The 13,023-nt window shown below is 37.3% G+C and overlaps 1 protein-coding gene across 1 annotated transcript in view; it reads left to right on the top strand.

The window, feature by feature from the left end:
• Nucleotides 1-394: 394 nt before the first annotated feature.
• The window catches only part of GFRAL (GDNF family receptor alpha like), a 176,928-nt gene continuing 164,299 nt past the window's right edge, over nt 395-13,023 (top strand). The window contains exon 1 of the mRNA XM_044064523.1: nt 395-746. Within this exon, the coding sequence (XP_043920458.1) occupies nt 395-746 (352 nt within the window). The remainder of the gene's footprint in view (nt 747-13,023) is intronic.

Below are 13,023 nucleotides of genomic sequence, written 5' to 3'. Positions count from 1 at the left end.
GCTTTCAACTTACAGACTGGATCTAGTGTCTTATTAGGAATGACAGGATCATAATTAAGGAAATAATTTATCCCTCTAAAGCATTTCTTTATAACTCAAGACATGCAAAGCATACATAACAGTAAAGTAGGAAAGGAAAATATGTGTGTGTGTGTGTGTGTGTGTGTGTGTGTGTGTGTGTGTGTGTGTGTGTGTGTGTGTGTGCGTGTGTGCGTGTGTGTGTGTGTGTGTGTGCGTGTGTGTGCGTGCGTGCGTGTGTGTGTGTGCTCTTGCATGCATATGTACATGTGATTTTACACATTTTATGGACATTTACACTTTTAATAAAAAGGGCACACAATTATGTTTTACAGATAGTAGGCATTCAACATTTTCAAGAGGTCGGCAGAGTTACATGAAAGAAAACAGACTAAAAGGAAATGCAGCATTCTCTGATATAGAAACTGACTGTTTTGTAACAAAGCAAAAATGTAAGGATCAGCATTATTGTTTTGTTCTGTATAAGAATTTCAAACAACAGTGTAATGCAACAGAAGAACACTGCAGTCTTCAAGACACGGGATTACAATGTCTGTCAGCATGGCGTGAGCTACAAAATGAATGCAGATGCCCAAACTTGAACAGAAAAAGATGTGGGAAAGTCTGGAAGGATGCTGCCAATATCAGCTGTATACAGGCTGCACAGAAAATTGAGGCTTCAGTTTCTGATGATGATTATAATGAAAACAACAAAGAAAAAAATAATGGTGAGTGAAAATGCATTTTTTGTTTGGTCATCATGATTACTAGCATATTATGACTGTAGATACAATGCCATTACTTCGTTTGTAAATGCCGACATATAGCCCTTGCTGTCAAGCTATACCACGTGTAAGCCAAATAAAGTTAGCAATCATAGCCTGGATGTGAACATGTAAAAAACAGTATAGACAGAAAAGTAATGATTATGCTACATTTATTAATTTTAGTTGCGTGCTTTCATCCTGATTGACGCAGGATTTTGTCAGAACTGAAGAATAATATACATACACTTTAAATAAATTATAGCATTTCCATCAACCGGTCAAGTCTAACCTATTAAGTTACATATAAACTAGCTATAAGTGTGAGATTTTCTTGAAAATATATTAAAAGCAATACACACCAGACAAATCGAAAACTGAATCTAGATTTAAATATGTACATATATTAGAAAAAGCTTTTTAAAAAAACATACAAATTGCTTTATTTGAAAAGTCTTAACATGTTAGATAAGACTGGTGTACTTAAATATCATAGAAAGTGTTATAAATTAATTAAATTATGTGTATGGTTATCTACTTTAGTTCTGATAAAGTTCTGTACCACTCAGGATGTAAATGCTCAATTAAAGTTAATCAATTTAGCATAGTTATTACTTTTTTGGTCAAGCTCTTTTTATGTTTTTACATTACTTAGTTTCCCTATTTAACTAATTTTGTTTTAGGTATTCATTTCATAATCAGGAAGGCAGATTATTTAACCCCTTTTCAGTTACTATTGTGTCAACAACATTGGGCTAAGTTAGGTGTTAATCCAGGGCTACAGGATTTTAGTTATTTTTGGAGAGTGTATGCATATGCTCCAGCTTATGGTTTCTCTGTTTTAAGTTTTTGATTTTTGTTCCCAATCTTAGCTAAGAGAAATATAACAGATATATTTTCAGAGTATAAAGAGATTTCTGCTGGACTTTAACTCATAAAATGTTAGAGATTTAAACTAACCAATGAAATTTACTTGTATTTGGGGGGAAATTAAATACAAGTCAGGAGAATATAATATGCTTACAGAAATGCAAATTAAACAAGACTGGAGCTCCACCAAGACTGGATAGATGGAAGGGATGATATGTGGATTAAAATAGCAGCAAATCTTTCAAAGGAATATTCGCTTTAGTTAGTAGAATGCTAGGCTGGCATAAAATGAATGTAGAAGCAGATAAAACAGGTAGCTAGTTATAGGTTCATAGGTTCATAAGTAGGCTTAGCCAACAAGCTTCCCTGGCTTACACCACCCAAGAAAGTTATTTTCCTGTCTCCTGTCCAGCAGAGCCACAGAAGTGATTCCTGGGGTGTATTTCCTATTTCCCATCCACTCATCAAGATTTTTCTTGAAGTGCTAATAAGGAACTTTGCTTGACATAGATGGGTAGCTTGTTCCAGAGTATGGCAAGTCTTTGGGACAGGAATCTATCCCTCCAGCATGTCCTGTTTATTGTGGTGACAAAGTTTAGTAGCTTGGAGAGATTGGAATTTCTTTAGGTGTAGCATGTCCATTTGGTTTGACATAGCTTTATATGTTAGGCAGAGATCACCTCAGAGTAGGCGATATGCTACGGAGTAAAGCTGGAGTTTTTTGTGATGGTCAGTGTAGGGCATCTGTTTGAGGCCTGTAATCCTCTTTGGGAGGTACTTCTGTGGCCTTTCCAGCTGCTTCAGATGTCTTGTGAGGTACATTACAAAAGGAACGTTGTACTCTATAATGGGTCTAATGAGTGTCGAGTAGAGGGGAACAATGACCTCTTTTTTCCTGGATGAGGACCCTTTTGTGATGAGGTGTGCCGTGTAGAAGGATTTCCTGATTACTGTGGTGTTGTGATTATCAAATGAGAGACTACTGTCCACCTGGGTCCCAAGGTCTCTTATCACACATTTGGTGTTAAGTAGACTGCTGCCTATGTGGTAGTTCATGGCTACAGAGTTTTTACCAAAGGGGATGACAATTCACTTTCTGATGTTGAGCTTGAGGCCATGGCTCTGACACCAGGCATCTGTCTCAGTGAGGCCCTTCTTTAGGATGTACACATCATTTGGGGACTCCACTATGGCTCTTAGTTTGCAGTCATTTGTGAACTTCATTAGCTAAAGCCGTCTGTGTTAGCCTGTACTTCAGAGAAGTAGATACCAAACAGGAGAGGTGCCAGGACTGAACCCTGTGGAACTCCACTTGTCACTGGTTTGAAGTCAGATTTGAAGTCTGAAACTTTTACAGTGTGGGTTCTGTCAGTGAGCCAGTTGGCAACCCATCTTGTGCCGTAGGGATTTATACCAAGTTTAGTGAGTTTATCTATAATCCCAGAATGGGGAATGGTGTCAGAAGCCTTGTTGAGGTCAAGATAGGCTGTGTGAACCACCTTACCCTTGTCTACGACTTTGGTGACTGCCTCAAAGAAGTCGATCAAGTTCATAAAGCATGATTTGCCTTTCACAAACCCAAACTGGGTGGGGTCCAGAGTTTGGAGGTTACCAATGTCTTTGTTTATAAGTTCCATGATGATACGTTCCATGGCCTTACAGACCAGGCTCGTCAGGCTGATAGGGCAATAGTTCCCGTGATCAGTGGTGGCTCCCCCTTTGTGGAGTGGGATAACTGTTGCTGTGCGCAATTCACTGGGCACAAAGCTTGACGTGAGGCTATGATTGAACATGGTGCTTAGGTGGGGAGCCAGTTTATTCTGAAGTTTGTTTAAAACACAGCCTGGAATGTTGTTCAGTCCCATGGATGCTGTGTTTTTGGCTTAAGAAAGTGCCTGCATAGTTGTGATTACAGGGACTTTGCATTCTTCCTGTATAGATATGGGCCCTTTAAGGTGTGAGAGGGGGATAAAGTTAGCACTGAACCTATCTACCATGATGTTGATGATATCAGTTGATTCTGTAGTTTTCATGCCATTGTGCTGTAACTCAGAGCAAATCTGGGTGTTACTATTGAGATTCTTGACATAGCTATAGAATGCTTTGTCATTGTCCCTAGAATCACTGGTGATTTTTATTTTCACAGCTAGCTTTGCAGGATCTTATAAGGGATTTCAGCTTCTTACTGAAGCTGACCAGGGAGCTCCTCTACTCATGGGATTTTACTCTCTTTTACAACAGTTTCTTCCTTCTGTTGTAGAGTTTGTTTATGGCAGGGGACCACCAGATTGGCTTCCTTTTTTTGGAGGATAGCATCTTGGTTCTGTTTGGGATCCATGCACTCATGTAAGTGCTTATAGAATGCATTTGTGTAGGATTCAGGAGTTTAAATGTGTTGTCCATCTGCATGGGTGTCATGAAGTTCGTCACTTCTGTCTTAAGAAGCATGAAGTTAGCTTTGGAGAAATTTTTTACATTGGTTTCATTAATGGGAGTGGGGGTGGGATGTGGATATCTGGGATGATTAGCTTATGGTCAGAACTGACCAATGAGGAGCTGACTTCAGGTGTGGAATACCAGTCACTAATGTTGGTAATGACTAGGTCTAGGATATTGTTACCCCTGGTGGGGATGTGGATAAGCTGATCCAGGGCAGTGGAATTTATGAACTCCAGAAAGTGTTGAGTGAAGTAGTTGGTACCTGAGTAAGTTTTCCTATTTAATGGTGAGGTAGATGAAAGCACCCATTATTAGGGTGTTTGGTTGAACTCTAATATTTTCCAGTATATCAGGAAAAGAGGGGTGGGAATCCTGGGACATGGTGGGGGATCTGTAGCAAGCTACAATTTGGATTGCAGTTTTGCCCAGAGTTAGTTGCACTTGGATAACCTCGGATGCAGTATGCTGAGCAACTAGCCTGGAGGTGTGGATATCCTTCATGAATATGGACACACCTCCACCTTTGGTGTTCCAGTCCAGGTTAGATGGCCAAAGAGTGTGGTATGAGTTTTAGCCTGGTAATGCAGAGGTGCTCTCTGGAGCCTTGAACCAGGTCTCAGTCACTGCACAGATACTGATGTTCTCCATTTTAAGGAGTGCCTCGAGGGAGTGCATTTTGAGATTTAAACTTCTAGCATTGAGTAGCATTACCCTCAGTATTTGCTGCCGTTTCCTGTTACAGTGGTGAATTTGTTATTTGAACCTTGCCTAAAACAGGCACTATATAGCCAGTATCCTGAATCCCAGGTGTGACAGGTGCAGGCCATCTCTGGCAAAGCATCTTGGTCTGTCAACCATGTCGTTCCAGGCAGACAGATACTGGATCCCCTTAGAAGTTAGCTACCTAGTAAGGAAGATCTTCCTCTATTTTTGCATTTCAGACAGAGTTAGTTGAGTTAGGAGGTCATTTTCTCTCTATTGTAATAGGGGGAGATTTTAATGTAGTCTTGGACTTTAATATAGATAAATTGCTAGCTACTAGGCCTAGACTTCATTGTCATAGTAGATGCTTTTCAGCGTGGATGAAGGCATTTCTGTTTGTTAGACATATGGAGGGTAATGCATGGTGGGACTCAGCAGGTTACATACTATGCAACAAAATATGTGCCCTAGTTATCAGGTTTGACTTTTTTAATGAGTCATCACCTTTTAGATAATTTAAGATCTGCAGAAATTCTATCTAAAGTTTTCTCAGATCATAGTATATGTGAAGAGGACATTGGATCAACTAATTCTTGAATACATACAAACAAGACCCTTTACATCCTACTCAATATCCCAGCACTTGAAAGATTGGCAAACACTGTGTGGAAACAATTGGAATATTGGGTAATTTTTAAGCTAAATCTGTTAAATTACTTATAATACATTGGACAGAAGGAACAAACTGAATTATAGGCAACCACATTGGTCTATAAAATATAGTTGGTTACTTTTAATAAACAATACTTACAGAGGCAGTATAAAGGCCAGACATTATTGATAAAATCAGTAAAGTGAAGGAAGAGGTAAAGGCTATTGCATACTCAATACATCAATACAGTTGGGAGCATTTTAAGCCATTATACTCAGGAAAACAGCTTAACACCTAAACTATTAGAAGTAAGGTTCAGTGAGAGGAAAGTCTTCCATCCCAGCCCTATGGGATAGTTAAAGGGTAGAGAGATTCTCAGCTCTGGATATTCACACCACCATAGCAACCTTTAATAAAGAATTATAGCAAAGCATTCCACAATGCCAGTAAAGTATATGGGAAACTTTTGCACCAAAGATAAGATGGCCAGTACTAACCTCAGAAACATTAGAGTCCTTAAATCAAACCTTAACCTTAGAAGAAAACAAACAAACAGTACTGAAACTCAAACCATGGAAAGTATCCACTCCAGTTGACTTTCCTGGTGAGATATACTCATCAATAAATAGAGAACTAGCACCAATACTACTCAAATTATTTCAGGGCAGCTTCTGTAAAGGCATCAGTGAGAGCAGGGAATACTGGTACCTTCCCCAAAGAAGGAAGAAAAATCCTACTCTTACACAAAGTTATACACTGATATTTCTTACTATGATAAGACTAATATCCTCACCAAGATGCTTGTAAACAGGGTAGGAAGATAAATGCCAGATGCAGTAAGCTGCACGCAGCAGGGCTTTGTTCAAGAGAGACAGGGAATTACTGCATTAGTACAACTATTTTTCTCCATGCAGCAGATGGGGAAATAGAATGATTGGCAGCATTGTTTGTAGAATTTAATAAGGCCTTTGACACAATGCATTGTGCATTTATGTAGAAAGTCATATAATGCTTTGATCTGCATAGAGGTATTTTAAGATGCTGTCAATTACTGTATAACAAATCCTATGCACAATTAGTGTCAAATAACTTCTGTTCAAAGCATTTCTTCTGTTTACAGGCACTTGACGAGGCTGTCCCCTCTCTCCAACTCAGTTCCTGTTGTTGAAGAAGCCCTCTGGTTATTATTTCAGGCAGTAGTGCTCACACTTGGGAATGCAAATTTATAAAAATGAACTATTACTCGATTCATGGTTTGAAGATGACTGCTTCCTTTGGATAGCTAATCCAATATTAAGTTGCCTGAAATATTACAGGTGTTTAAGACTTTGCAAGAGCTTCATGCTTTTCAGTTATCTGGAATAAATCAGTCTTATTTCTACCAAGTACTCTTTTTAACTGAAACACAAGACGTTGTAACTACATAAATGTAGACTGTACCCTGATACATCAGTATCTAGGGATCATTATTACAAGGAATAATTTAGAACCTGCAACTAGAAATTTATGGAATATTATACATCAGAATATGGGTAAAATAGGAATTTGGAAAAAGCTCACGCTTCCTCTACTGGACAAAATTGCTGCAATCCATATGTGCCTTATGCTTACTTTTTGTTTGTGGGTAGATGCATCCCTTCCTTACCCACCCATACCTTGACGCATAAGTCACAAAACATCTTTCTGGATTGTGTCTGGGATGGTACACAGCCCAAGTTAACACAGAAACATTTGTGGGTTTTGACCAAATATATTTATTATATTTATATAACATTTGTTTACCAGGAAAGTCCGACTTGGAACAAAGCCAATTGTCAGCAGAGGCCTGGGGAGAAATGCTTTAAATGCATGCCTTTGTAATATGGAGGATTAGGCTTCCCAGATTTCCATAGATATGCCCACGCTGCAGATGTCTCTATTTTTAAACAAGCTACCTTACGCCATCAACTATCTAGGTTGTGGAGCAATTACAACTGACACAGTGGTAGCATACCACTACCCCCCCCCCCTGTTGAAAGGAGGAAAATCTGGGAGCTGGGTATTTATAAAGTAGATAAATCAAACTCCTAGTTAAAATGACCTCATTAAGGGAAGTATGAGTATATGAGAATGAAACTAGGCCAGTAACAAGGTTAAGATTGACCATAAACCTATCTTTTGACATATATGTTTTAAGGGCATCATATTATTTTCTGGCTTGATCTCTTTCCAACAACTAGACAAACACTGTTCTCTTTGCTGTAATGTAGACAGAAATGCACCTGAAATGTGTTACCATGGTGGCAAAACCTGCAATTGTCCAACTTAGGCTGTGGAGTGAACACAACAGGATTCTTGCCTGAGCCAGTAGTAATACAAAACTCAACTTGATTATCTGCCAACCCCTATTTTCTTTCACTGTTATACAAAGCATTGGATAATTATAGCCCCACAGTTTTTGGGTGATTAATTTTAACAGTCAGATCACAGTGGATGATTGGCTTAAAATTTCCAAGCATGTCATCCCTATAGTTTCAACTTCATGTGCTATTTTTTACTAATTTAAAGAAAAGATGCACCTCTGGCATCTCATGCCCATGCAGCAAAAAACATGGGACAAGGCATGGGACTTTGCTGGACAAACGGTGAAAAAGAAGCTGAATATCTCCCTCTACTTTGGCCATGATCACAAGCTCAACAGCTACAAAGTACATGAGGTTGTGGCTTACACTGCCAAGAAATCTACTCACCCTGTAACAGATAAGACATTTTGGATATTAACTAACACTTATCTTATGAAGTCTGAGTTTGTATGGCTCCAGCCATATTTTTTCAGCACTAGAAGACAATATCCAGTGACATTAGTAAAGAGTTGCATTTCTACAGTCATAAACTTTGCAAAATGCTAAGAAATAAACAGATTGTTACCATTTTTAATGAGTTTTGCTGTATTCTCCTATACTTATGGAAGATGATTTAAGACTGTTCTGATTTAAGCTTTATAATTATTCAAGTTTTCCTGATAATGTAGTTATTCACCTTTGAAACAAGAAGTATTTCTCAATCATGGATGATAACGCTTTTATGTACAGTATTTTATAACCGTTTCAATGTCTGGTTTATAAGGAGTTAATAAAGTTTTGTGTTTAAAAAAATACATTTCCCTTAGGCAGATCAGATGGAAATTAGAATGTGCAGGCAAGCCTATTACTTATTTATTATTTATTTATTTTACATTTGTTTACCAGGAGTGTCCGACTGAGCCAAAAAAGGCCTGTTTTCAGTGGAGCCCCAGGGAGAAAAGCTCCAATATTACATTTTTACAAAAAAAAACAGTGGTAACAAAAACAAGAATGTATAAACAAGATTTTTACATAGTCAGTAGCAAATATGAATAGGTACATTATCAGCAGCAAAAACATATTAAATTTAGATGGTATAAAAATGCGGAAATATGGAAAGAAGAAGAAGGAATTAAAAAAAAATAGATAGGGGGCTGAGGAAGAAAGAGACAGACAAGAGGAAGGGGAAAATAAATAGACAAGAGGCTGCAGAATAGCTAACAGTACATATTGCATTGAGAGGAGAAGAACAAAAAAGTAAGAAAGTTAATGAGCAAAAAAATAAGAGTTAGGAGAGAAATAGAGGATGAGATTAGGACTAGAGTAAAATAAAACTAAGGGCTCATCCTGGTGATGAGCAGGAGCATAGCCAGTTTGTAAACAAGTAAGCTTTGAGAAGATTTGTGAACATGAAGTTATCTGTGCCAAGTATGGGCTGGGCAACTGAAAGATAAAATTACACTTGATGGTGAGTATGCACTCCATCAAGTAAAGTATCTCATAAGAAGACATTATTCTTGTACAGAGAAATGTATCCCTTTTCTCCTATACTTATATATTTTTTGTAATTTATAGTTTATGCAGCCAAGCAAGAATTTTGTTTAGAATAGATTCAAGCATATCACTCATCTAGAAAGGCTCTAAAGATTTTTAACAAAGAGAATTAAAGTCCTTAAACCCTTCACTATTCCAATAGATTAGCATGACTCTCCTGTTTTAACTGCTTTCTTAAATTATCACTTAAGACAAAGGCATGCATACAATAATAAAAAAGAAAACAAAGCATAATAAAGTTTTTTCATGCATTAAACATTGTATATATGCTTTCTTTCTTTAAGGCAGCTGTCATTTACTCCAACATTGCATAAATTGCTTTCCCTTAAATTTCCCTTCTCCACCTGAACATTATTCTGCATGTATTGTCTCCACAAATTACATTTATTTCGATGTAACTTGCTCCTTTTCTATTCTAAAAATTTCACTTCCAAACATGACTTTCCTTAGACTCAGATGCCTACCAGATCCTTTAAGATAACCCTTGTCTTACTTTAAAACCAAGAAAGACTTAGTCCTATTTCATTTTGCATTTTTTCTCAAGACTAGTATCTCTAAATATACTCACACCAGGGACCTGGAACACCAACAGATAAACATGACTTGCTGGAGTGTGAGGTTAATAACTCAATGTATTCCCAGTCTATGGAATAAGTTACGACTATGGGTGAACTAAGCATTAATGTAGCTACCTTTAAGGCTAGTTTTGATGACTGAGTGGGTAGACACAAATTTATACTGGGGTATCATGCCCTTCTTAAATTGTAAGATAAACACTATCCTGTACTTGAAAAGTGTGGCAAGAACTTTTAAGAGTGTTTTTTTAATGGTGTATATGACTGGGAATTTAATGATCCTCATAATTACTTACCCAGTATTATTCTGATGTTCCAGTGTTCCTAACTCATCAGTTCACTTACACGTTGTTCTTATGTTCCAAAATGAGGTCAGCATTTAAGACGAATATAATGGGAAAGAAGGGGGCAGACAACCTAAAAGTGGTGATTATAATACATTCATGTTGATTTAACAATAGTATAGATGTGAAGGCTATAAAACATATTGTAAGAAGCAAGTGGAGAATATTAACTAGCAGCCCTGAAATTAAATATGTGGTAGGTGACAGCCCCTTATTGGTGCAAAAAAAGAGGAAAGAGTTTTAAGAATTACTTTCAAGCCAGATTAAAAGAGCCTAGGATTAAATGTGACAAACCAGGAATGACTAAATGTTATAATTGTAATATATGTGAATATTTGTATACTGAGTCTAATGAAGTTTTAATTAATGGATGTTGTATAAAAGTCAGAAGATGTTATACATGCAAAACAAAATTTGTTGTATATTTAGTGTTTTGTAAAATTTGCATGTCATTTTACATAAGAAGAACAACTTGAGAATTGTATAAGCAAATTTATGAACATAAGTATGTATACAAATCAAAGATGAAGAAAATGTCATTGCAAAGCATTATATGCAAGGAAAATGTAAGGTGGATTTTATGTTTATTGTTTTGCATAATTTGCAAGAGTATGATAATATGTTAAATGCTGATGATGAGCTGGGGTGGCTAGAAATATACTTGATAAATGAGGTTAAATCCATGCTGTTCCCTAGCATTGAATAATAAGGAAGAGTTTATAGTTTACCTTAAAAGGAAGAAGGTTAGGCATTAGTTAGGGTAAATTAACATGTGATTTAAGTTTTTATATTTAAATGAGGACGTGGATTATTGTAAATCAGTCTGATGAAGTCTCACTTTGTAGCAAAAGTGCTTACTAGTTTATGTTTCAGTACATGGTATTGGTTTTAATCTGAATTTTATTTTATTAATTTTGTAAAGCATCATATGCTAATGAGGTGTTCTTGCAATTCACTGTCCAGTATCCATGTGGTGCACACATCTCTTAAGTGTGGTGCTTAGTCTCTCACACCTGAGTTGCAGTCCACAAAGTTGCCCTCAGTCATCCCTTCCATGTTTTCTCCAAGTATGCATAAGCATCAAAATTAAACATTTCCCCACTGATCCCTTCAGTAGTACATTCAAGTATGGCAAGCACCAAAATGAATATTACTTCCCCAGCGATCTCTTCATCAGCATATTCAAGTATGCACAAGCACCAAAATGAAACTTTTCCCCACAGATTCTTAAAGCAATAAGTCCAGGTACGTACAAGTACCAAAGTGAATCACTTCCTACTCTGATCCCTTTGGCAATATGTCCAAATATGCCCAAACATGAAAACATGAAACACTTCCCCCACCAATACCGTTAGTGGTTTGCACATTTATGCACAAGCACATTCTTGACATCAAAATAAAACATTTCCCCCAACAAATCCTTCAGTTGTCTGCCCATGTATCCAGAACCTCATCCCTCATATCAAATGAAGCATTTCCCCAGATGACCCCTTCAGTAGTCTGCCCATGTATGCACAAGTGCATCCCTGACACCAAATGAAACCTTTTCCCTTCCCCTCGCATTTCCATATTCTTCTCTAAAAGTGGTGCTTACTTGCATACATTCAGGCCCATTTACATGTTTGTTATGCAAATTAACTCATTATGGATTCAGCTCTATGAATACTATGGATACACAAACGTGTACCTCCACTTAGCTGTATAGGCTTCCCCCTTATTGCTTATGCCATAAGCATATTACAATTTTGTGACAGGGAGGCATGCTTATAAAAAAAGCCTTCACATTTACATATTCATCCAGCAAGTTGAGGATTTGTATATCCACGTAGTGCCGCTGTTTGCAGATTATCACTATGAAAATGTGAAGCCCCAGACTATGAATACCAGTCTTTAACTCTATTAAAAGTCAGGTCACAGGATGATTGCCTGCTACTAGGTCCTAAAGACCATATTCCTTCCTATTTTTCCAAAGTCCCATTTCCACGAAAAAAAAAAAAAAAACAATTTAAAAATTTCTTCCTTAAATAATACCATGATCGAAGTTACCTCACATACAAAACTACTGGACACGACAGTCAATGACAATCTTACATTTGATTTACATATCCATGACAACATTAAGAAGACTCATTAAAAACTATGTACCCCTCACAGAATAAAGAAGTTCCTTACAGACTCTGCCAGGGTATCTCTAACTACCACTTTCCTTTTACCCTCTGTCCTATACCAAGCCCCTATCATGACCAATTTACAAGCCTACATTTATGTCAAACTTGAACAATGCTGCAAAGAGGTTGCCAGATTTGTTTGCAAAACTCCTTACCAGACACACCAATGTTAAGCACTAAAAGCACTTAACTGGCTCAGTCTACTCACCACCTATCTTATACCCAGCTCATTTTAATCTTCAGAATCTTCCATATCCCATTTGTCTGCCCAGCAACTCTCCCCATACTCCATTTCTATCTACCAAACCTTCCTCTTTGGTCAAATTATAAACAGCTGCTTACCATTTACAATCCACTCAGGACTGCTGTGGTCAGTTTGTATTCCAGTAATCTAGCTAGAACTTGGAATAGAATATCAATCAGATCCTATCTCATACCTTCATCTTTTCAAACCATTAATAAAATATTTCCTCACTGCCTCCTGGCTTTGTCCCTGCTCATCTTCTGGGACACAGTTTCTCCTAACATCCTTCATTGCCTTTTTATATCTAACTTTAAAGCACTAAATAACTTAACTTGCTTAACCCCTTCTAATACCTTACTTTATTGAATTTCT

This window comes from Protopterus annectens, chromosome 2.part2, assembly GCF_019279795.1.
Source record: "Protopterus annectens isolate FY-2018-M chromosome 2.part2, PAN1.0, whole genome shotgun sequence".
Taxonomy (NCBI): domain Eukaryota; kingdom Metazoa; phylum Chordata; order Ceratodontiformes; family Protopteridae; genus Protopterus; species Protopterus annectens.
This window is presented reverse-complemented; position numbering and strand designations above follow the sequence as displayed.